At 37.1% G+C, this 25,406-nt stretch overlaps 1 protein-coding gene and 1 non-coding gene across 2 annotated transcripts; both read right to left on the bottom strand.

The window, feature by feature from the left end:
- Positions 1-941: 941 nt before the first annotated feature.
- On the bottom strand, positions 942-5,256 carry LOC121492672 (dentin sialophosphoprotein). Its single transcript, XM_041757860.1, is given in 7 exon segments — positions 942-2,692; positions 2,695-2,746; positions 2,748-2,839; positions 2,872-3,253; positions 3,255-3,530; positions 3,868-3,954; positions 5,206-5,256. Coding segments are annotated over 7 exon segments (2,691 nt in total).
- LOC121494003 lies at positions 4,643-4,748 on the bottom strand. Its single transcript, XR_005988651.1, has one exon. It is a non-coding gene; the product is annotated as a U6 spliceosomal RNA (small nuclear RNA).
- Positions 5,257-25,406: the final 20,150 nt, after the last annotated feature.

The following is a 25,406-nucleotide window of genomic DNA, read 5'->3' as shown; positions in this document are numbered from 1 at the left end:
GGCATGTGGGTGTTTACAAGGGAAATGGGAGCCAAGTTTGACATGTGGTGGAAAACAAATACTGATTCCACTTAACAGAGCTCTGAACATAGAGTTCAAAGAGTAACCCCGCCCTAAGAATCCTTCATTTGTGTATCATTTCTTTGTTCATATTTGGAAAGTGGCTGCTGGAGGCAAGATACTGTTCTAAGCGCTGCATCGATTTGTCGGTAGCTTTAGGGACATTATGCAAAATTTCCAGTGCTTTGCAGGAATGTCATACTATACACCAGATTTTGTTATTTAAACCAGCCCTGAATTATTTTCTGACTAGCACTCTTCAAATTTTTTTCTAATTTGAAATTATTCTATTCAATAATTACAAAGATTATCCCCATGGTCCATTTAGGTTCCGTTGTTGCCGCATTTCTTTTTCATGTGACAAGTTTATTTCCTCCTTAGAACAAGCAAATGAATCAGTGGCCGAGCTGGGTATCATGGTAACAGCATCCTTTGCCTCAGCAGTAAGCAGACCATCTATCCGGAATGTGTGATTCCTGAAAGGTGAAGGCAACAGGTTGTTGCCACAGGTTGTTTCTAAGCTACAATTCCCTAAAGCACTTGGCATTTAAAGCAAAGTTATATAGTACGTGATTACTTGAGGTTTCTGCGTAAAGTATTAAAGAGTATTTTAACTGTTCTTTATGTTTCGATGTACGCTTTATAAACGAATCTTTTCACCACGTGTTTTCACACGCACACACCAAAGGGCCTGCATTCAGATTCTCTCCTGAGGGTGTGGGGACTCGGTTCCAAATCTGGCAGTTTGTTGCTCTCATTGCCCCTATAAATGTAGGCGTCTCGGGTCGATGTCTCCCCTTCCTTTCCTTCCTTGGGAATCGTCACTTCCTATCAATTACTCACTAGACTTTAAAAAAAATCTTGTGGGTTTTTCTTCTGTTCTAATCATCACTGGTTGAGTGATTACTGTCACTGTCCTCACTGTCACTCTCACTGTCATTTCCATTTTTGCCACTACCAGACTTGCTCTTGCTGTGACTCTCATCATTGTCAGATGCACTGTCGCTACTGTCACTGCTGTCATTGTCGCTGCTGTCACTATTGCTGTCACTACTGTCACTGCTATTGCTGTCACTGTCGCTGTCGCTGTCACTGCTGTCACTATCACTGCTGTCACTGCTATTGCTGCTGTCACTGTCACTGTCACTGCTGTCACTATCACTGCTATCACTGCTATTGCTGCTGTCACTGCTGTCACTGTCGCTGTCACTGCTGTCACTATCACTGCTGTCACTGCTATTGCTGCTGTCGCTGCTGTCACTGTCACTGCTGTCACTATCACTGCTATCACTGCTATTGCTGCTGTCGCTGCTGTCACTGTCGCTGTCACTGCTGTCACTATCACTGCTGTCACTGCTATTGCTGCTGTCGCTGCTGTCACTGTCGCTGTCACTGCTGTCACTATCACTGCTGTCACTGCTATTGCTGCTGTCACTGTCGCTGTCACTGCTGTCACTATCACTGCTGTCACTGCTATTGCTGCTGTCGCTGCTGTCACTGTCACTGCTGTCACTATCACTGCTATCACTGCTATTGCTGCTGTCACTATCACTACTGTCACTGCTGTCACTATCACTGCTGTCACTGCTATTGCTGCTGTCACTGCTGTCACTGCTGTCACTACTGTCACTGCTGTCACTGCTGTCACTATCACTGCTGTCACTGCTATTGCTGCTGTCGCTACTGTCACTACTGTCACTGTCACTGCTGTCATTGCTATCGCTACTGTCGCTGCTGTCACTGCTATCACTGTCACTGTTACTGCTGTCACTGCTATCTGATTTGCTGCTGCTGCTGCTGTCACTGCTGTCTGATTTACTGTCACTATCACTGCTGTCACTACTGTCATTATCTGATTTGCTATTGCTGCTGTCACTGCTGTCACTGCTATCTGATTTGCTGTTGCTGCTGTCACTGCTGTCTGATTTACTGTTGCTGTCACTATTACTATTGTCACTGCTTTCACTACTGTCTGATTTGCTGTCACTGTCACTATTACTGCTGTCACTACTGTCATTGCTATCACTACTGTCACTGCTGTCTGATTTACTGTCACTGTCACTATCACTGCTGTCACTACTGTCACTGCTGTCACTATTACTGCTATCACTGCTGTCACTACTGTCACTGCTGTCTGATTTACTGTCACTGTCACTGCTGTCACTGCTGTCACTGCTGTCTGATTTACTGTCACTGTCACTGCTGTCACTGCTGTCACTGCTATCACTGCTGTCACTACTGTCACTGCTGTCACTGCTGTCACTGCTGTCACTATTACTACTATCACTGCTGTCACTACTGTCACTGCTGTCACTGCTGTCACTGCTGTCACTATTACTACTATCACTGCTGTCACTACTGTCACTGTCACTGCTATCACTGCTGTCGCTGCTGTCTGATTTACTGTCACTGTCACTGCTGTCACTGCTGTCACTGCTGTCTGATTTACTGTTGCTGCTGTCACTGTCACTGCTGTCACTGTCTGACTTGCTGTCACTGCTATCACTGCTGTCACTGCTGTCTGACTTGCTGTCACTGTCACTGCTATCACTGCTGTCACTATCACTGCTATCACTGCTGTCACTATCACTGCTATCACTGCTGTCACTATTACTACTATCACTGCTGTCATGCTGTCACTATCACTGCTATCACTGCTATTGCTGCTGTCACTGTCACTGCTGTCCACTGCTGTCACTGCTGTCACTCCTATCTGATTTGCTGTTGCTGCTGTCACTGCTGTCTGATTTACTGTCACTGTCACTGCTATCACTGCTGTCATGCTGTCACTATCACTGCTGTCACTATTACTACTATCACTGCTGTCATGATCTTCATCTGCTCCATTCCCACTAGGACTCCCATCTGAATTATCCAGGCCAGCATCTTCTCCATTGCCAGCTCCACTTTCCCCTGGTGTTACTCCTGCCTCCTGATTTGCATTTTTTTCGCTTTCTCTCTGAGTTGTTATTTCACTTGTATCACCTTCATTTCTACAATAATTCCTATTTATTTCATCCTCATGGCCTGTACTGTTATTGCTTCCAGCTATTTGATGGCCATCTTCTTGGACAACAGTGGCATCCTCACTCTGACTTGCATCTCCAACATTTCCTCCCTTATTTGAATTCTTATCAGTATTTCTATTAATATTGCTCCCATTTGCTATTCCAGCATTGTTGGTGATGCTTACCCTGTCCCCTGATACCATTTGCTGTGATGTTACCTTCTTTTCCATCTATCCCATCATAACCATATGTTTCTGGCTTTCCTGTGACCCCATTTTGACCCTCACTATTCCCCTCCTCATTTACTAACAAGGAATGTGTGGAAGTTTTCCCTCCTATTTGTGCCCACTCAGAGCCATTTCTTTCTTCTTTGTAACCATCTTTGGTATATTGTTGCCTTCCTCTTTCATTTTCATGCAGGACACCACTTTCTTTGGTGATGTCACTGGCATTTAACTCATCCTGGAAAAGAGAAACAATTGAAAATAATTTGTAGATACCATCTCGAAGTAAAACGAACTGAAAAGACAAGCCATCAAGTTTCTGGAAGTTAATAGAATTTAGAGGCACCTGGGTGGTACAGTTGGTTAAGCGTCTGCCTTCAGCTCAGGTCATGATCCCAGAGTTCTGGGATCAAATCCTGCATTGGGCTCCCTGCTCAGCAGGGAGTCTGTTTCTCCCTCTGCCCCTCACACCGCTCATGCTCTCTCACGCGATGTCTCTCTCAAATAAATAAATAAATTCCCCCTCCCCTCCCCCAAAAAAGAATTTAAAAACAGCTTGAAAACACATCCTATACCTGTATTGGCAATTTCACTTTTTCTGGAAGATTTAAATTTGCAGACTTGTCAACAGCATGCCTGTCCAGTGGCTTGATTTGAGGAACCTACCAAAATGAAAATATTAGAAATTGAAAACATTCTAATTTTGTGTACACAGCTTCTGTAGAATTTAAACTGGGCATACAGATACTTTTCACAATGGTATTATCAATTTTATTGAAGTGTTAACCAGACCATTTATCTCAAGGAGAATTGTCTTTTATAAAAAGGAGGAGATAGACTTTTGGTGTTTCTGTACAAGCCTCCTGCACTAGCGCAAGACCCACCTCAAGTATAATCGTGGCCAAACCCCTAAGAAAAGAGCAGGTGTGACCAGATCCAGTGCAGAAACAAAATCAAGTAATATGCTACTTCTGTGTCCTTCAGGAATACATTTGAAAGAGTTGAGAAAATTCCCAGCTGCATAAATACCAAAGTGTTTGATATTATGAAAACATACCAAATGTTATCCATAGCAGCTGGATAATATAATTACAAATGGTTTAATTTTCCTAAATTTTTCTTTGTTGGTGTTTATCTATATATTTCAAATTTTCCCCAGTGAGCATTAAAAAAACTATTATCCGAGGGAAACATTAACTTTCTCCTATGTTAGAAAAATATTATTTTTTCCTATTTTTATCCCTTGAAAACTTCATTAAAAATGTAGGCTTCGTTGATATTATAATGAAATTCACAGGGCATGAGCAAAGATGGCTAAAGTCTCCAGGAATTTTGGACGTTGAATGTAAATTAATATCAATGAATTTTACAAATTTGCGTGTCATCTTGTGCAGGGGCAATGTTAATCTTCTTGGTATTAGTCCAGTTTTAGTATATGTGCTGCCAAAGCAAGCACAGCCTGAATGAATTTTATTTTTTTAAAGAACCATATAAATTTTTATTCAAGTATAATTAACATGTTAATTAATTCTATATTAGTTTCAGGTGCAAAATATAGTGATTCAATAATTCTATGTGTTACTCAGTGTTCATCATGATCAGTATACTCTTTTTTCTATTAATTTTTTATTTAAAGTCAATTAATTAACCATGTACCTCTAAAACTAATAGTCTGAATAAATTTTAAAAGTCACAATCCATCTAACAAGACACACATTTCAGTTAGAGGAATGGGAGCATGAACTAGAGTGCATATTTGGGTTGCTGAAACCCCCAAAGATATTTTGTGAAGTCTTTCATGTATATCTAAATGTTTAGGCACAGCTTATCTTCAGTTTTAAAGAAATATATATTATTTAATATTAGGTTAAAAGAGATAGCAAAGTGAGATTTTCTGAGGAATACATACTTACTGGAATAGCCCATGCTGCTGCCCAAATGCAAAAATATATAATTATCTTCATTTTCCTTAGGAAGATTAATCAGTCTGTTTTTCAAGAAAAAAGAACAGCACAAAATTACTTATAAAGCGAAAGAAATAACCATGGTAAGGTATTATTTTGGTCAGTAAGCATTTGCCTTGTTCCTGGGCAAGGAATATACATCCAACATGAGAAGAAGGCTATCAAGACTCAGTGTTCCAGAACATACGTGGAGTGCTCACAGAGACATATAGGGGGCATCATCAGGCTCAGTAATGAGGTGGCTAACTAGACTTTCCTGCCTATGTCAATGAAGGGGCATAGTCATGTGGTTAAAAAGGACATAACCATAACTTTGTCTTACTATTATTGATGATGATAACATTTCTTCTAAATAATTCTCATCAATATTAACTAATTCTAAGGTTATTGTTAAAAGATGAATCATTTATCATCCCCACCTCACATCTACACAAGCTGGGCTACAGTACACTGTGAAGGAAAGAAATTATTAGCATCAAGGATCCTCAGTGAGTAGAAGGAACTTGAAGTTTGTATTGAGAGACCCAGGTTCAAGTTCTGCCTTTGCTACTTGATGGGTGAACTTGAGAAATTTAAGTAGTTTTATTAAGCTTTTGTTTCTTCCATCTAGGATAATACCTATACTTTAAGATTATCCCAATTACCTTACCAAAGAATCTTCTCTGAGCAGCATCCTCTGATTCCTTGTCAAAGGGTATTTGGTGTTGTGTCTCTATCCTTTTTATGCCTGGCAACTTCTGCAAACCTCACCGGTAGCATATTGCACTGTTTAACATAGCCTGGTTACTTATATGTTCCCCTGACCTACTGAGAGCTCCTGAAGCCTAGGAGAATGTGTTGGTGATCACTGTATCCCACTACATAGCACAGAAAGAAATGTTTTATGAATATTGTTGGTGAATAAATACTTATTAATATAAGCACACCTAGCACTGTTCTGGATATTTAGCAATCCCTTAATAAATGATAGCAAATATTATGTGGAGCTACTAAAAATATGATCCTTTATTCCTGTTAGAATTCACATTCAGAAATGGCAAAATCTATATTTTGATACATTGGAACAGACATTGTATAGTCCATGTGAATCAAAATTTAAGTTGCTGTTACTGAAAATTGGATTTCTTGATATAATGGTACAATTACTACAGAAAGGAAGAAAGTTTTACTCCTATTTCATGCACTCCCACTGAGTCTATAGATTACAATAATGCATGTCATAAAAAAACCTTTGATTGAAGTTAATGTTGATAATGGAAATTTAATAAAATCTCAGTGAATATCAACTGTCATAGAATCATTGGCATTTCCTCACAGGAAAAAAAGACATGCTTTCTAAGAGGGAAAAAAAGGCTTACTCTGACGGCTATTCAGTAGAAAGCCAAGAATAGCTAAACCTCCTTCAAAAATCCTATGGATTAAAAATGAAGCTGAAGTGACCTCAGGACAAATATAATGCAGAGCTCTGGGGCATAGATATTGAAGGGCAGCTGTTTAGTAAGCAGAGGTTTTATGGTACTTGGCACACCAAACCTAATTATTACATAGACTCTGCCATAGGGTGGTCTACATGGATTTGAAGGAACCATGGTGTCCTGGAAAGGTACCTGTAGTGAAGGTCATGGTTATGTTCATCCCATTTCTAAACTGCAATCCAGCAATCTGACTACTTTGGCTCTTTCAGATCCACTCCAGAACAAGTGCACAATACACCATGATACTTGCCACTGTATTCACAGATAGGTAAATAGCTAAAAAGACTGCTAAAGAAATGGCCCCAGTTTTGTCAGTCTGAAACCTCTTTCATTTTCCAAATCTGTTATGATATCATGAAAGAGAAAAGGTATGTGATAGAAGTCAGAATCTCCAGATATCCTAAGTAGAAGTATTTTAATCTAGCTTTAAAAATGCTCACCTCAGTTGGCAAAAAAAAAAACCCTGATTTTTAGGCTGGAGGTTGATTTTCCAGGGACCAAAAAAATAAATGTAAACTGAGATGCAGTCATTCATTCAACATTTGAAGACCTAACTAATGTGGACCAGATACTGGAAATAGACATGAGTCCTACCCTCATGGAGCTTATCACTGAGTGGATTAGCCAGACTTTGAAATAATTGTACCATAATGTACTGAATAAAATTCTCAAATCCATGTTTATTTCCTAACAGAGTTAGTGTTTAAATGTCACTATTGTTACTATTTGAGAGGAAGATATTATTTTTTTCCTTTTTTATTAAATGCCATCACATCTTATATTACAACGATGAGACTAAAATAATGTCTTTAACTAGATTCAAGACTCTTAAAGATGATTTTTGTAGATAAAAATAACAGTAATGGAGCTTTCATGAATAATGTGTAAAATATTCTAACCACTCATCTCATTATTAATATTTTAGATTTAAAATATTTGCTTCATCTTACATATACTTTTTCTGACTATTAGCAATTGATATTTAAACATAGTGTCTATAAAAAAAATTCCTATTCTTCAGTGATCCAACATTTTGCTAGATGGAATCAGCATCCTTTACCATATTATTTTCTGTTATCCTTTAATACATAGTCTTGATTTGCCAAGTCAAAAGGGAAAGAAAAAAATCTAATAATAAAGGTTATTCACTTCTTAAAATCAAGTCAGCTTCTTCTCTGAAATTCAAATTTCTACAGGAATCATTTGGTTCTGAGTAAAGAGGATGTTTCATCTTACCTTAAAAGCCTTCAAAGAGACTTTGAAAATCCAGGATTTCTTATCTTTCTCTTTGAAAACTGAGAGTGGCTCACTGTCCTGGACTTTTGGGTGACAGTTTTGTACCTGCTGAAATTTAAACTCAGTTTGATAATTTTCCCAACCAATCACTGTTTAGGATCCCTGATATGGGGTTATAAAGTGTCACCATGTCTATGAAGCACATAATAACTTCCCCCACTTCCTTCACTTACTGATATGTATTTGCTCACTGAACCATTCGGTTCCAAAGGGACTAGACTTACTTTCACTTAATTAAATAGCTCCTGGAAGGCTGTTTTGCGTCTTAAATATAGAGAATCAGTGTAACATATCTGAAAAGAGCCACTTAAACTCTATCACCCTGACATTTCTTGTCTTACTAAGGTTGGCAATCTAAGAAAACTCTAGGTTTCTTTAGTAAATATGACTGCCTATTTAAGACTCCTATTATTCCTGAGGTAGGTATTAAAGTTTCTGTGCTATAATTCAAGAAACTGTCCACATGCAACAGCCTGACATTGCCTGAGGGATCTTTAGCACATATAAATAGTAACTCACATGAAATCTCTCTGACCTAAATAAACAATTTTGTGAGGCTTAAAAATGTATCAATTTAGTATTCAAACTAAATTTTTAAAATAGGTATTCAAAATAACAAAAATTATTTTGAATAATTTTAGCTAGATGTGTAGAAGTGCAAACAGACAATAGATTTAGCTCTCAATCATCTCTCAGTTCTTTATGTCAACTCTGGGGGACAAAATAGAAAACCAGATGGTATTTTTAGCAAAGAGTTTTGCTACCCTGAACTTAACCATTCTCCTGAACCTCAGATGTATGTCAGAATGCAGGTAATCCCTAGACCATTTGTCTAATTTGTGTATTCAAAAACTTGACAATCAATGTCTCTCCATGCAGTTCTTCAGAACTTTCAGAAATATTTTAATCTGTTTTTAATATTATAATACCAAAGGATATGAACCCCATAAAAGCACCATACCATTACCCAACAGTGGAAACCCCAAAATTTATAGATAGAACTATTACAGGGAACTCAGTAAGGTTGAAGAGGAATGAAGGGAATGGAAAGAGAATTTTCCAGGAAGCTGTGTTTTCATAGCAAGCCCTTCATTTTTATTTAGACAGCATGTTTATGTGGGTGCCTTAAAGGGCCTCACCAAATTTTAAGGAGTCCTAAGACACTCCTGGGAACAATGCTCCACCTTCTCTCACGCAGAGACAGTGGGGGAGATTAGTGAACTAAACCAGTCTTCCTTTACATTTAACTTGAATTAATAAGATTTCAATAACTGATAGAACTAGTAAGCAGAAAATCATTGCAGATAACAAGATTTAAAAAGCCAACTTTATCTAATGGACATTTATTGAACACTTCATCCAACTATAGCAGAATAAACATTTTTTTTCTAATACAGATGGAATATTTACCAAGATAGGCCATATTTTAGCCCCCCCCCATCTCAATAAATTTAAAATAATTTGAGTTATACAGGCTATGCTTACTGACCACAGAAAAATTAAATTAGAAGTCAATAACAGAAAAAATAAAAGGAGTAGTCAATATCAGAAAGATCTCTGTAGAAAACCCAAGTATATGGAAGCTAAATTATCTACTTCTCAGTAACTAATAGGTAACGAGGAAACCAAAGAGAAATTCAAAATATATTGGGTTAAATAAAAATGAAAACACAACAATTTATCAAAATTTGCAGGATGTCACTGAAGTACTTCTTATGGGCAAATTTATAGCACTAAATACCTATATTAGAAAAGAAAAAGTTCTCAAAACAGTGACTATGGCTCCCACCTTAAATAACTACAAAAATTTTTAATTAAATTCAAATTAAGTAAAAGAAAGGAAATAATAAAAATCAGAACTAAAATCAACAAAATACAGAAAACAATAGAGAAAATCAATGAAACCGAGAGCTGGATTTTTGAGAAGTTCAATAAAATTTATAAGACTGTAGTCAGATTAATCACAGTAATATAAAAGAAGACTTTTATATTATCAATATATTGAATTATCAATATAAGGAATGAGAGAGATGAAATACTACAGATTCTATAGACATTAAAAGATACTAAGGGAATACCATAAACCACTTTATGACAATAAATTCAACAACTACGGAAATCGATGGACTCCTTGAAACCACCAAAGTTCACTCAAGAGGAAATAGATAACTATTTCTAGATAATAAGAATAGCCCTATATCTTTTAAAGAAGTTAAATTCACAGTTAAACCTTCCCACAGGAGCCCTTTTTCATTTCATACTCTCTCTGCCACTTTTAATCTAAGTTGTCAGCATCTCCACTGATAGACATTTTTTTAAAAGGCTTCCAAAGATTTCACAAGAGTTCCCTCAGTCATACAAAAGTCATATCCACAGGTCTTTCCCCATAATCCTTTCTGTACCTTTGGCTTTTCCTCAGATGGCTGAAGGACAATGCCCTGAAACTACTTAGAAGAACTCTGATTTGAATAAAAAGATCTGTGAGGAACATTTAGTCTCTTATGAATAAATATTCTGATCTTTGGATAACTTTCCCAGGTTTCAGCAAAGCGTTATATAGTCACATCCTTAGCCTGTTTTCTAGATTATGCTTTCCTGGCAGTGTATCTCTTAATTTTTAGCATCTTTTGTTATTGGAGAGGTAAAGAACTTTCAGTTATTGTCAGATACTGGTTCCTTTTCATTTAACACTTCTCAATGTATTTCTTTCTTCTTGCATTTTACTGTAAGCAGCAAGAAGCCAGGCTGCATCTTCAACATGTCGCTTAGAAATTTCCTTAACTTTTTACCCAAGTTCATCGGTTACAAATTCTGCTTCCCATATAACTGAGGGACACAATTCTGCTAAGCTTTTTGCTAAGCTTTATGCCATGGAGATAATGAGAATTCTCATTCTTCCAAATCCCAGTAATGCCTCTCTCACTTCTTTCTAAGACCATACCAGCAGCATCTTTAACATCTTTATTTCTACTAACAGTCCTCCAGCCTCTACCCACTGGCAAATTCTAAAGCCAATCCCACATTTCAGGAATTTTTTGTGGCAGCACCACCCTTCCATGTACCAAAATCTATACTAGTTTTCTACTGCTGCCTAACAAGTTGCCAGAAATATCTCTGCTTATAGAGGGCTCATTTTGCTAGATTAGCCTCATCCATATAATCTCTTTACCATAAGGTCAACTGATTAGTAAACTTAATTATATTTACCAAATATCTTTTGCCACATAATGAGACATAATCATGGAAATGATTCATGATCATATTTATACATTTTCCTCACACTCAAAGGAGAGGAGATTATATAAGCATGTGGGTTATTAGGAGTCATCTTAAAATTCTGCCTACCATACATTTTAGTCTATAGTAAAAGAAAACAGATCAGTGGCTTCATGGGCCAGGGGAGAAGGTGCAAGGAAGGGACTATAAAAGGTCATGAGGAAATTTTGATAGATACATTTTACTATCTTAATTGTGGCGATGGTTTCATACGTATATACATATGTCAGAATTTATCAAAATGTATACTTTAAATATATATAGGTTTTTGTGTCAATTATACCTCAGTAAAGTTGTTAAGGAGGGGGAAAAAGTAATTAACACATTTCAAATCCTGTTAATTGAGAAGTTAAAGCGGTGGCTTTAGTAAGGGCTTCCCAAAGGGAAACATAAACCCCAATTTATTGTGGAAACCAAACAATTAATTAAAAGTTAAGATCTGGCCAGCCTCAGAAAGCTACGTCAGTTCAATAACTAAGCAAGTCACCTAAAAACCCTTAATTAGGAATATTCTATTCCCAAGAATTTGCAATGGAAGTCTTAACCTAAGACTGGAGGTTCCTCAAAAAAATTAAAAAGAGTGTTACCACCTGACCTAGTAGTTCCCCTAGTGGGTATTTACACAAAGAAAATGAAAACAGTAATTTGAAAAGATATATTCACCCCTATGTTTATTGTAGCATTATTTAAAATAGCTAAGATATGGAAGTAACCCAAGTATCCATCCATAGTTATGAATGGATAAAAAAGATGTGAGATATACACACACACACACACACACACACACACACACAATGGAATATTATTCAGCTATTAAAAAAAGAATGAAATTTGGCCATTTGTGACTATATGGATGGACCTAGAGAGTATAGTGCTAAGTAAATCAAATCAGAGGAAAAATAAATATCATATGATTTCATTCATAATTGGAATTTAAGAAACAAAACAAATGAACAAATAAAAAGAGACAAAAAAAAGAACAAACTCTTAAATACAGAGAACAAATTACTAGTTGCCAGAAGAGAGATGGGGGTGGGGGTGGGGGAATAGGTGAAATAGATAAAGGGGGTTAAGAGTACACTTACTATGATGAGCACTGAGTAATGTATAGATTTATTGAATCATTATATTGTACACTTGAAACTAACATAACACTGTATATTAATTATACTTTAATTTCAAAAACAGCTTTTTAAAAAGTGGTAACCTTTTTTTTTTTGATTCCTTAATTCCATTTTCATAAGTCCACAATTGGCATAATGTACTCAGAACAATTACTAGGTCCCATCATCTTTTCCTCTCATAAAAAAATAAAACTTCAGTTTTTCTTCTTTTTTTTCATAGGTATATTTTATTACCTCTAGACCTGTATCTCAGATATTGAGAGCTAGTAGAAAGTAATGATTAAGATCAGAGTGTTTGAAGTCTAGGTCAAACCCCCGCCTGTCACTTACTGGGTGACTATGGAAAAGTAACCTAGTTTTTCTAAGATTCAGTTTTCTTTTCTGTAAAATTATGTTACAATAGCTAACACTTACTGAGCACTTATAACAGAATGCACCCTATACACAACTTAAGCCCGTTATCTCATGTAGTCCATAATGATCATACATGATAAAACTGTTTTTTCTTCATCATAGGGATTAAGAAAGTGGGTCCTGTGGTGACACAACCAACAAGTGACAGAGCCAAGGTTTGAACCTCAGAACTCTGACCTTTGAACCTGGCTCTTTGTCACTGCACTAAATTAATTGCCTATTTCATGATGACATTATGGAAATAATTTGTGGAAAACCGCTCAGTATCCAGCACACACACACACACAAAATCTAATAAGGGGAGCTATTACAAATTTCACAGTTCTTTATCAAGACGGAGTCCTTTACTTGTCACTGCCCAAAGAATTTGGGCAAAGTGACAAAGGATTATTGGCAAAGTGATTCCTTTTAAATAAGACCTCAAAACTTTGGCACTTATTTTAATCAATACTATAAGTTAATTAATAATATTTGATGAAAACAAGTCTTGTGGCCTTCAATCTTTCTCTCCTACTGAGTGCTGAGTCTTTTAACAGGTTCACCTGCTTCCCAGTCTCTGGGTCCTACTCCTAAATCTCTCACGCAGATTCCATAATTATCTTTCTTTTTTAAAAATTTAAATTCAATTTAGTTAACATATACTCTATTGTTAGTTTCAGGGGTAGAATTCAGTGATTCATCAGTTGCATATAACACCCAGTGTTCTGGGGATCCCTGGGTGGCGCAGCGGTTTAGCCCCTGCCTTTGGCCCCGGGCGCGATCCTGGAGACCCTGGATCAAATCCCACATCAGGCTCCCAGTGCATGGAGCCTGCTTCTCCCTCTGCCTGTGTCTCTGCCTGTGTCTCTGCCTCTCTCTCTCTCTCTCTCTCAGTGTGTGCCTATCATAAATAAATTTTAAAAAAAAATTAAAAAAAAAAAACAAACCCAGTGTTCATTACATCAAGTGCCCTTCTTAATGGCCATCACCCAGTTACCCCATCCCCCACCCACCTCCCTTCCAGCAACCTTCAGTTTGTTTCCTAGACTTTTTTTTTTTTTTTTGTTTCCTAGACTTAAGAGTCTCTTAGGGTTTGCTTCCCTCTCTATTGTCATCTTACTTAATGATCTTTCTAAAATGCAACTTCTTTCTAGATATGTCTCCTGACGCAAGGACACAAAAGCAAAAATAAACTATTAGGACTTCACCAAAATAAAAAGCTTCTGCACAGCAAAGAAAGCAATCAATAAAACTAAAAAGCAACCTACAGAATAGGAGAAGCTATTTGCAAATGACTTATCTGGTAAAGTGTTAGTATCCAAAATATATAAAGAACATAAAACTCAATACCTCAAAAACTAATAATCCAATTAAAATGGGCAGAAGACATTAATAAACCTTTTTACAAAGAAGACATATGAATGGCCAACAGACACGTTAAAAAATGCTCCACATCAGTGATTATCAGGGAAATACAAATTAAAACTACAATGAGATATCACCTCACACTTGTCAGAACGACTAACATCAACAACACAAGAAACAAACAGATGTTAGTGAGGATGTGAAGAAAAGGGAACCCTCCTGCACTGTTAGTAGGAATGCAAAATGGTGCAGCCATTCTGGAAAACAGTATGGAGGTTCCTCAAAAAGTGAAAAATAGAGCTACCCTATGGTATTATTGATTATACTGCCTATGCTATACTTTGCATCTTCAAGACTTACTTATTTTGTAACTGAAAGTTTGTACCTCTAAATCCCCCTTCTGTATCTTGCCCATCCCCTACCCACCTCCCCTTTGGCAACAACCAATTTGTTCTCTGTATTTGAGTCTATTTTTTGTCTGTTTGCATTGTTTTTTGGTTTTTGGTTTTTTTTTTAGATTCCATATATAAATGAAATCATATGGTATTTGTACTTCTCTGTCTTATTTGACTTACTTAGCATTGTACCCTCTAGGTCCACCCATGTTGTCACAAATGGCCAAATTTCATTCTTTTTATGGCTAAAATATTTCATTGTGTGTGTGTATATATGTATATATCTCACGTCTTCTTATTCATTCATCTATGGATGGAGACTTGGGTTGCTTCCACATCTTAGGTTATTATAAATAATGCTGCAATAAATATAGGGGTGCATATATCTTTTTGAATCACTGTTTCCATTTTCTTTTTTTTTTTTAAGATTTTATTTATTTGACAGAGAGAGCACAAGCGTGGAAAGCAGCAGTCAGAAGGAGAGGGAGAAGGAGGCTCCCCACTGAGCAGAGAGCCTGACATGGAACTCAATCTCAAAACCCTGGGATCATGACCTGAGCTGAAGGCAGACCTTTAATCAATGGAGCCATTCAGGCACCTCTGTTTTCACTTTCTTTGGGTATATACCCACTAGTGGAATTACTAGATCATGTGGTAATTCTGTTTTTAACTTTTTGAGGAACCTCCATACTGTTTTCCATAGCAGTTGCACCAATTTACATTCCCCCAACCATGCCCAAGTGTTCCTTTTCTCCACATCTTGCCAACACTTGTTGTTTCTTGTCTTCTTAATACTAGCCATTCTGACAAGTGTGTGGTAATATCTCATTGTGGTTTTGCATTTCCCTGATGATTAGTGATGTTGAGCGTCTTTTCATGTGCCTATTGGCCATCTGTATGTCTCCATCGGGGAAATGTCTATTCAGGTCCTCTGCTCATTTTTTAATCACATTGTTTGGCTTTCTTGGTGTTAAACATATAAATTCTTGATATATCCAAGATATTATCCCTGTGTCCAGTATATAATTTGCAAATATCTTCTATTCAGTAGGTTGCCTTTTTGTTTTGCTGATGGTTTACATTGCTATGCAAAAGCCTTACTATCTAACAGCTTTGATAGCAATCCTGATTATTGAAAGATTCCATGTTTGGTAATTCACCAACTCACTAATGTTTATCTGTAACCCCAAATCAATATTACAGTCATTTTGTGGTCAATTGAGGACATGAGCATACATAGGGCAGCAAAAAATTTGAGTTGTCTTGTATGCAACTTCAGCTACCTGAGGCCAAAGTAATACTTAGCCTTGTTTCAGCTGTCATACTGTAAACAAATGTCCTTTTTGTGCTCTAATTTGTGCCAAACTTTTGTATTTTTTGCTTTTTGTTGGTGATTTTGCTATTTAAAATCACCGTCAAGGATAGTACTAAAATGGTATCTAGTGTTCCACAGTACAAGAAGGATATGATATATTAACGTGGAGAAAATACATGTTGATAAGTTTCACTAAGGCATGAGGTATAGTGCTGTTGGTTATGAGTTCAATGTTAATGAGTCAATATACATTAATGAGATGTCTTTAAACAGATACAAAGGGAAAACAAGGTTATGTATTGATCAGTGGATGAAAATATTGTGACCAAAGACTCATAGGAACCTCTCCCAGTATTTTCACTAGAAACAATGGTTCAATGCTCAGGACAACTGAATAAAACATAACTACCTTGATAAGAAGAATCAACTTTGTGTGTGTGTGTATGTTTATATCAGAGTCAATTTTCATGAAATATATTATTAACCCTTACTATGTGTGGCACACTTTGATAATTTCTTATATTACCTTTTAATGCTGCTTACAAATTAAGCAACTCCCTAAATTAATTTATGACCCATTAATAGGTCATGATTAGCAGTTGCAAACACAGTTCTTTTTTTAATTTTTTATTTAAATTCAGTTTGCCAACATATAGTATAACACCCAGTGCTCATCCCATCAAGTGCCCTCCTCAGTGCCCATCACCCAGTCACCCCATCCCCCCACCCACCTCCCTTTCTGCAACCCTTTGTTTCCCAGAGTTAGGAGTCTCTCATGATTTGTCTTCCTCTTTAATTTTTCCCCACTCAGTTTCTCTCCTTTCCCTTAAGTCCCTTTCACTATTTCTTATATTCCACGTATGAGTGAAACCATATAATGATTGTCCTTCTATGACCGACTTATTTCACTCAGCATAATACCCTCCAGTTCCATCCATGTTGAAGCAAATGGTGGGTATTCATCATTTCTAATGGCTGAGTAATATTCCATTGTATACATAGACCACATCTTCTTTATCCATTCACCTGTCAAAGGACATCGTAGCTCATAGACAGTTTGGCTCTTGTGGACATTGCTTCTATGAACATTGGGGTGTTGGTGTCCCAGCATTTCACTACATCAGTATCTTTGGGGTAAATACCCAATAGTGCAATTGCTAGGTCATAGGGTAACTCTATTTTTAACTTCGTTTTGAGGAACCTCCACACTGTTTTCCAGAGTGGCTATACCAGTTTGCATTCCCACCAACAGTGCAAGAGGGTTCCCCCTTCTCCACATCCTCCCAACATTTGTTGTTTCCTGTCTTATTAATTTTAGCCATTCTTACTGTTGTGAAGTGGTATCTCATTGTGGTTTTGATTTGTATTTCCCTGATGGCAAGTGATGTGGAACATATTTTCATTTGCTTGTTGGCTATGTGTAGGTCTTCTTTGGAGAAATGTCTCCTCATGCCTTCTGACCATTTCATAACTGGATTGTTGTTTCTTGGGTATTGAGTTTGATAAGTTCTCTATAGATCTTGGATCTCTATAGACTTTTATCTGATACATCATTTGTGAGTATCTTCTCCCATTCTGTAAGTTGTCTTTTAGTTTTGTTGATTGTTTCCTTCACTGTGCAGAAGCTTTTTATCTTGATTAAGTCCCAATGGTTCATTTTTGCTTTTCTTTCCCTTGCCTTCATAGATGTATCTTGCAAGAACTTGCTGTGGTTCAAAAAGGGTGTTGCATGTGTTCTCCTCTAGGATTTTTATGGATTCTTGTCTCAAATTTAGATCTTCCAACCATTTTGAGTTTATCTTTGTGTATGGTGTAAGAGAATGGTCTAGTTTCATTCTTCTACACGTGGCTGTCCAATTTTCCCAGCACCCTTTATTGAAGAGACTGTCCTTTTTCCAGTGGATATTGTTTCCTGCTTTGTCAAAGATTAGTGGACCATAGATTGAGGATCTATTTGTGGGTTCTCTATTCTGCTCCCCTGATTTATGTGTCTGTTTTTGTGCCAGTACCATACAGTTTTGATGATCACAGCTTTGTAATACAGCTTGAAGTCAGGAATTGTGATATCCCCCGCTTTGGTTTTCTTTTTTCAACATTCCTCTGGCTACTCAGGGTCTTTTCTGGTTTCATACAGATCTTAAGATTATTTATTCCAACTCTTGCAGAAAGTCCACGGTATTTTGATAGGGATTGCATTGAATGTAGGTTGCTCTGGGTAGCATAGACATTTTCACAATGTTTATTCTTCCAATTCATGAGCATGGGATGTTTTTCCACCTCTTTAAATCTTCCTCAATTCCTTTCAGAAGTGTTCTGTAGTTTTTAGAGTATAGATCCTTTACCTCTTTGGTTAACTTTATTCCTAGGTATCTCATGCTTTTGGGTGCAATTATAAATGGGATTGACTCCTTAATTTCTCTCTCTTCAGTTTCATTGTTAGTATATAGAAATGCCACTGATTTCTGTGTATTGATTTTGTATCCTTCCAATTTGCTGAATTGCTGTATGAGTTCTAGCAATCTTGAGGTGGAATCCTTTGGGTTTTCTATATACAATATCATGTCATCTGCGAAGAGGGAGATTTTACTTCTTTGCCAATTTGAATGTCTTTTATTTCTTTTTGTTGTGTGATTGCTGAGGCTAGGACTTTTAGTACTATGTTGAACAACAGCGGTGAGAGTGGACATCCCTGTTGTGTTCCTGATCTTAGGGGAAAGGCTCTCAGATTTCCCCCACTGAGAATGATATTCGCTGTGGGCTTTTCATAAATGCCTTTTATGATATTGAGGAATGTTCCTTCTATCCCTACACTTTGAAGAGTTTTAATCAGGAATGGATGCTGTATTTTGTCAAATGTTTTCTCTGCATCAATTGAGAGGATCATATGGTTCTTGTCTTTTCTCTTTTTGATGGGATTTATCATGTTGATTGTTTTAAGAGTGTTGAAACACCCTTGGTGAATGATTCACCTGTGGTGAATAATTCTCTTAATGTACTGTTGGATCCTACTGGCTAGTATCTTGTTGAGAATTTTTGCATCCATGTTCATCAGGAATATTGGTCTGTAATTCTTTTTGGTGGGGGTCTTTGTCTGGTTTTGGGATCAAGGTAATTTGGGCTTCATAGAACAAGTTTGGAAGTATTCCCTCCACTTCTATCCTTTGAAACAGCTTTAGTAGAATAGATATTATTCTTTAATTGTTTGGTAGAATTCCCCTGGGAAGCCATCTGGCCCTGGATTTTTATGTTTGGGAGGTTTTTGATGACTGTTTCAATTTCCTCGCTGGTTATTGGCCTGTTCAGGTTTTCTATTTCCTCCTGTTTCAGTTTTGGTAATTTGTAGTTTTCCAGAAATGCATCCATTTCCTCCAGATCACCTAATTTGTTGGCATATAGTTGCTCATGATACGTTTTTAAAATCATTTTTATTTCCTTGATATTGGTTGTGATCTCTCCTCTTTTGTTTGTGATTTTATTAATTTGAGTATTTTTTCTTTTTAATAAGGCTGGCTAGGGGTTTATCTATCTTATTAATTCTTTCAGAGAACCAGCTCCTGGTTTCATTGATCTGTCCTACAGTTCTTCTAGTCTCTATTTCATTGAGTTCTGCTCTAATCTTTATTGTCTCTCTTCTACTGCTTGGTTTAGGTTTTATTTGCTGTTCTTTCTCCCATTCCTTCAGTTGCAAAGTTAGCTTGTGTGTTTGAGTTTTTTCCAGTTTTTTGAAGGAGGCTTGTATTGCAATGTATTTCCTTCGTAGGATCACTTTTCCTGTATCCCAAAGATTTTTAATAGTTGTACTTTCATTTGCATTAGTTGGAAACACTGTACTAGCACAGAAAAAAAGCAGTTTTTCTAATATTAGTAAATAGGGTCAATACTCAATGTTTCTGGGAAAGATAATGGGACAAGGTAAATGCATTTTAAAGAAATTTGAAAAGTTGTACCAGTACCTTTTGAGGTTCTTACTATTTTTCATCCTTTAAGATACCATGTTAGTTTCTACTTTCCCAATGGGTATATAACAGCTGTTGAATGTAATAGCTGTTTAATTCATAGGTATAATTTCTTTTTGACATTCAAGGGAGTTCATAATCTTTTATAAATGAAACAGTAAAGAAAAGGTTGATTTGTGATCAAGCTTAAGGTAGAAGGCCAGAAATTTTCCTTGGATGAGTAAGTGGATATTTATTCCTTGCATGCTAAACAAGATTGGATTATACCTTTCAGAAAATATTTGGTTGGAATAGTTGTGTGGGATATTGGTTTAAGGGGCAATGGCAAGATTGCCCAGGCTTTGTTCTCCTTGGTTATTGACCCAATTCAGTTCAAATTAAGTCTATTTTGATATAATAAAGGAAGAATTTCCATCATTATTTTTAATTAGTTCTTAATAACATAACAGTGGTATAAGGATATGATAAACTATGCTGCCAAAATAAAGAAGTTGCAATAAATAAGCAGCTTAGTACATAGAAGCTTATTTTTGTTCATGTCAGAATTCAGTGCAGGCCAGGTAGCTCTCCTGTGGGCAGTGATTCATGAATCTAGGCTGTTTCTACCAATTGGTAGATTTTGTTCTACCAATCTTCAACTTCAAGGTCACCTGGCATTACTTCTCTGAAGATGAGGAAGAGAAAACAAAGAACATAAAGACTATTCTGGGTGTTTTAGAGATCAAGTCTGAAAGTGGTTTTTTACTTTTGTCCATGTTGCATTGGCCAGGACCCAGTCACAGGGGAGGGAAGGGAAACTCCAAGGGAAGCCAGGAAATATGGAGGAGCATTCAGATATGGAAGAGCACTAATAGTCTCTACCACAGGCAGCAGTTTATCCAGTCTCCAGGTTGATCTTCATATTTGTGCAGGAAACCTGTATCTTGGCTGATTATGTGGCTGAAGACACTTTTAGATAGCTGTTTGTATTGATGGTTGTTATTAATAAACATTATTGTTATTGTTTTTAATAAAAATATTTGAGATCCTTATGACTATTGTAAAATGGGAATAAAAAGGAGGCAGGCCCATGAAGTAGATTACTTGTACATGTGTTTTATAATATCTGGAATTCGCATTTTTCACAATATGGGTCCTAGATGACTTGAATCTGAATCACCTTGATTCAAATTGTTAACTCTAAATTTTTTTAATGTAGATTTCAGGGAACCACCTCTGACCTATCAAATCAGAATTTATCTTCATGAAGCTCGGGAGTCAGCATTTTAAGGCGCTTCTTAGATTATTCCTGTGTGCACCAGTATTTGAGAACCACTGCCCAACAAAAGAAGTAAAATCTCTTCCGCTTGAAGGCTTAATCTGCCTGTGATTACAAAATAAGCTCAGATCTGAGAGCCAATTTCAATCTTCTTTACTAAATCAGGAAAGCCAAGGATAGAAAATTCTAGGATTTAAACTGTTATAATGTTTGGCTGAAACAGATGATAACAGAGCCCAGACAATCAAAGCCAGAAAAAGAAGAAAGCAGGACAGAATTAACTTGGACACCAAAACCCCTCAAAAGTTTATTTTTGATGCGTTTGTACGTGTGTGTGTGTGTAAACCTCATTTCTACTACTTCCTTTCTCATCTCGTTCTCTATTCAACCCTCTCCTACCCTTCTAAGTGTCTCCTGAACTAAAGCCACCTGCAAACCTAGCCTTTTTGCTAATATAAAATGTAATAACATTCTCATCACAAGGTTGCTCTGAGATTCAATAAGAGAATGTGTGTGAGAAGGCTAAATGAATGCCAGCAATTATCAAAATCTAACATAACCATTGACAGACTGATGGTGTTTAAATTTCATGTTGAAAGCTCTGATAGACCGTTACCCAAGGAAGAGTTGTGAATGGTTGCTATAGATGACCTAATTGGTACACAGTGACATCCACCGGAAAATAAGTTAGGGATGCCAGCTCACCCAAGCACACGTTGTCCCAAGGAATATTGCCAGGGTAAATGATACATAGCCCAATCCCACCTCTACCACTACCCAATCCACCCACTCAGAGAAGATTTTAAGCCAAATGTAAATCAGAGGATAACTTGCCTACATTTGCCTCTTATAGACATGGCCTTGGAGTCTCCTCAAACAACAAACTGCTCATCGGTTCAGAAAATGACAGGGTTCGATTTTAATGGGTCTCTCTGCCCCCTCACAGGGATGTGGTAAGGAAGAGAAAGAGAGAGAAGGGGGAGGAGGTAGGGAGCCTAAAGTGCCTAAGACCACAGGAAGAATCATGCTACAATATTTTGCATGAGCTATTATGAATTTAAAGACACAAAGTCTAAGATGACATCTCATTTAATTTCGGTACTTAAGGTCTAAGCAAAGCTGAAAAGAAGACTCTTGGTTATCAATGAAGAGAAAGATTCTTCCAAAGTATTAATGGAATGGTGACAGAAAAGGGAACACAGGGTGCTGTGTTTTTTGAACTGTAGGTCACAACCCATTAATGAATCATAAAATCAATTTTAGTGCATTTTTAATGGAAAAACAGAATAGAATAAGACATCACACATAGTAAGGATATTTGACAAAGTTTTGTTTCAATTTATGGTGACTGTATTTGGGTTACAGTGTTATATTTATTTTTAACACTGGATTGATTGCAGTGGGCAAAGTTTGAAAACGTGTAGAAGAAAGCTACCGGCTTTGGAATCAAAAGGAGTTTGAATCTAGGCTCTATCACTTTTTAATTTTATGGCTTAAGACAAGCCTCAATTTCCTCAGATGCAAAACGGGAATAATATCTATAAGAATTCTTGGGAAATCAATGGGATCATGTATATAAACTGCTTTAATACAATGTCTGCCACAAAATAGTCACTTAATAAATGTCTCTCTTTCCACTTACAGTATTTTTTAAGGATGGATTCTAGTCACCAGAAAGACCAGAGCACGATTAGACGGTTGGAACCTTTTTTTAACTTATTTTAGTTCCAAGTAGTTAACATACAGTGTTACATTTGTTTCAGGTGTACAATATAGTGATTGAACAATTCCAGACATCACCAGGTGCTCATCATGACCTGTGCACTTCTTAATCCCCATCACCTATATATTAAACCCATCCCCTGACCACCTCCCTTCTGGTAGTCATCAGTTTGCTCTCTCTAATTAAAAATCTGCTCCTTGATTTCTCTCTCTCTTTCTCTCTCTCTCTCTCTCTCTTATTTTTTCCCTTTCTTTGTTTTGTTTCTTAAATTCCACATATCAATGAAATCATATGGTATTTGTCTTTCTTTGAATGATTTGTTTCACTTAGCATTATACTTTCCAGCTCCATCCATGTATTGCCAATGGTAAGATTTCATTTTTTTTTTCCTGGCTGAGTAATGTTCTGTTGCATATTATACCACATCTTCTTTATCTGTTCATCAATTGATAAACATTTGGGTTGCTTCTATTTCTTGGCTATTGTAAATAATTCTGCTATAAATTTAGGGGTGCATATATTTCTTTGAATTAGTGTTCTTATATTCTTTCCCATGATTGCCTTCTTAGGTTTGATAGTTTGCTAGAACTGTTGACAGAATTTTAGGAAGGCACTTTACTTACTAGTTTCCTACACCCCTGAACTCTAAGGAGGGGACAGCGGCCGGAGATTGATTCAATCACCGATGGCCAGTGATCTCATTAATAATGCCTACATAATGGAACCTCCATAAATATCACTAAGCGACAAGGTTCAGAGACATTCCAGGTTAGTGAACAAATTGAGGTACTAGGAGGATGGTGCACCAGAGAGGACGTGGAAGCTCCAGCATCTCTCCCCTCTATATCTTCTATGCATCTCTTCCGTTTGGCCATTATTATGTTGTGTACTTTACAATAAAACAGTAAGTAAGTTCCTTCCTAAAGTTCTGTGAATAGTTCTAGCAAATTATCAAACCTGAAGAGGAGATCATGGGAACCCCTGATTTATTTATAGCCAGTCAGCCAGAAGTGTGGGAGGCCTGGAACTTGCAGTTGGCATCTGAAATGAGGGCAGTCCTATATTTCATCAGTATCTAAAATCACAGTACTGGGCCCTATACTTTTAAGATCTAATGCTAACTCCATTTAACTTTTCTGAACCTCTGTCATTCCACTGGCAAAGACGTGAGTATAATAATGCCTTTTATGCCTATCTCAAGGGTTATTGTAAGAATCGAACAAAATTATGCTTGTGAAAATACTTTGTAAACAGAAAGAACTGTAAGTGCATTAGTTATTATGATGGATATAATATTTTTCCCTTTCCCTACAGAAAAGGTAATTACACCTAAATATCCTAGATCCTAGTTCTGATATAGTTCACGTGGTAGATACTGCTGAGTGAAAGCACATGGTAGTATTTTCCAGTTTGCTGACTCCACGCTCTTCTTTCAACCTTTGCCTCCTGCGGCTATTCTTTTTTTTTTTTTTTTAAGAGAGAGAGAGAGAGAGAGCGCGCAGGCACATGGAAGCTGGTGGGAGGAACCAGGCAGAGGAAAAGGAAGAGAAAGAATCTCAAGCAGGCTCCATGCCCAGCATGGGTTCAGGGCGGGGCTTGATCTCCTGACCCTGAGACCAGGATCTGAACTGAAATCAAGAGTCAGAAGCTTAACTGTTTGAGCCACCCAGGTGCTGCTCCTGCTGCTGTTACTCCTTCTACTACCACCTTCAGAGCATTAGTGAGTTGTCTACCTCTGCTGGGACTGCAGCCCTCCTCTGTTCTGGTGTGGGGGTGGTAATAAGAGAAGTTTGGCAAAGAGAGAATAGATGAAGGCACCAAATCAGTGGACAGGGAAAATTATAGCAAATTGACATCACAAGCACAGAATGTTTAGAAGAGACTATACAATACCAAAGAATATTGCAAAGTAAATTATTCCTGTTTAAAATTAAAACACTGTCAAATTAGAAAACATAAATCATTATCTCAGTGATAACATGTAGTCAAAGAAGGGATTAATTTACAAAGCTAAGCTAATGCTGGGACCTTTTGCTATAGACTACCTTCTCTCTGATGTCAAAGGATAGAGACAGAATGGGACAAGGATCAGCCCCCACAAGAGAAAGTTATTTAAGTTTGGTAGGCCTAGGTCTTCATTTGAAGTATTGTCCAAGTGCTCAGTCACAAGGGAAATTTACCATCCTTTCTGGTTGTCAGGGCCATAATTATATCTGTATTTTGTCTAAATTGTTGGCTACTATGTTGGAAAAGGCAGGAAGCTATACCACAGTCATCTTCAGAGTTTGAAGATACATGATAATTAATGTCACCAACATGCCCAAGTTGCAAATCAGGACAGGATTGATTCATTATTCAGAAATGTTGATGCTGTTTTCAGCAAGGCTATATTTCATCAGTATCTAAAATCATGTCAGAGGATAAAGATAGTAAAAGGATGCAAGATCATAGTGTACAGTTTGACTTAATCAGCACAACATAAAATCACATTTCTAAAATAATTCTGATTTGCAAAGATGCTGGCAAGTCAAAAAACTTTTAAACAGGCGTACTACAAAATAGAAAAGAATATCT

The sequence above is a fragment of the Vulpes lagopus genome, chromosome 6, assembly GCF_018345385.1.
Source record: "Vulpes lagopus strain Blue_001 chromosome 6, ASM1834538v1, whole genome shotgun sequence".
Classification (NCBI taxonomy): Eukaryota; Metazoa; Chordata; class Mammalia; order Carnivora; family Canidae; genus Vulpes; species Vulpes lagopus.
The sequence above is the reverse complement of the archived record's forward strand: the minus strand, read 5'-3'. Positions and strand labels throughout refer to the sequence as shown.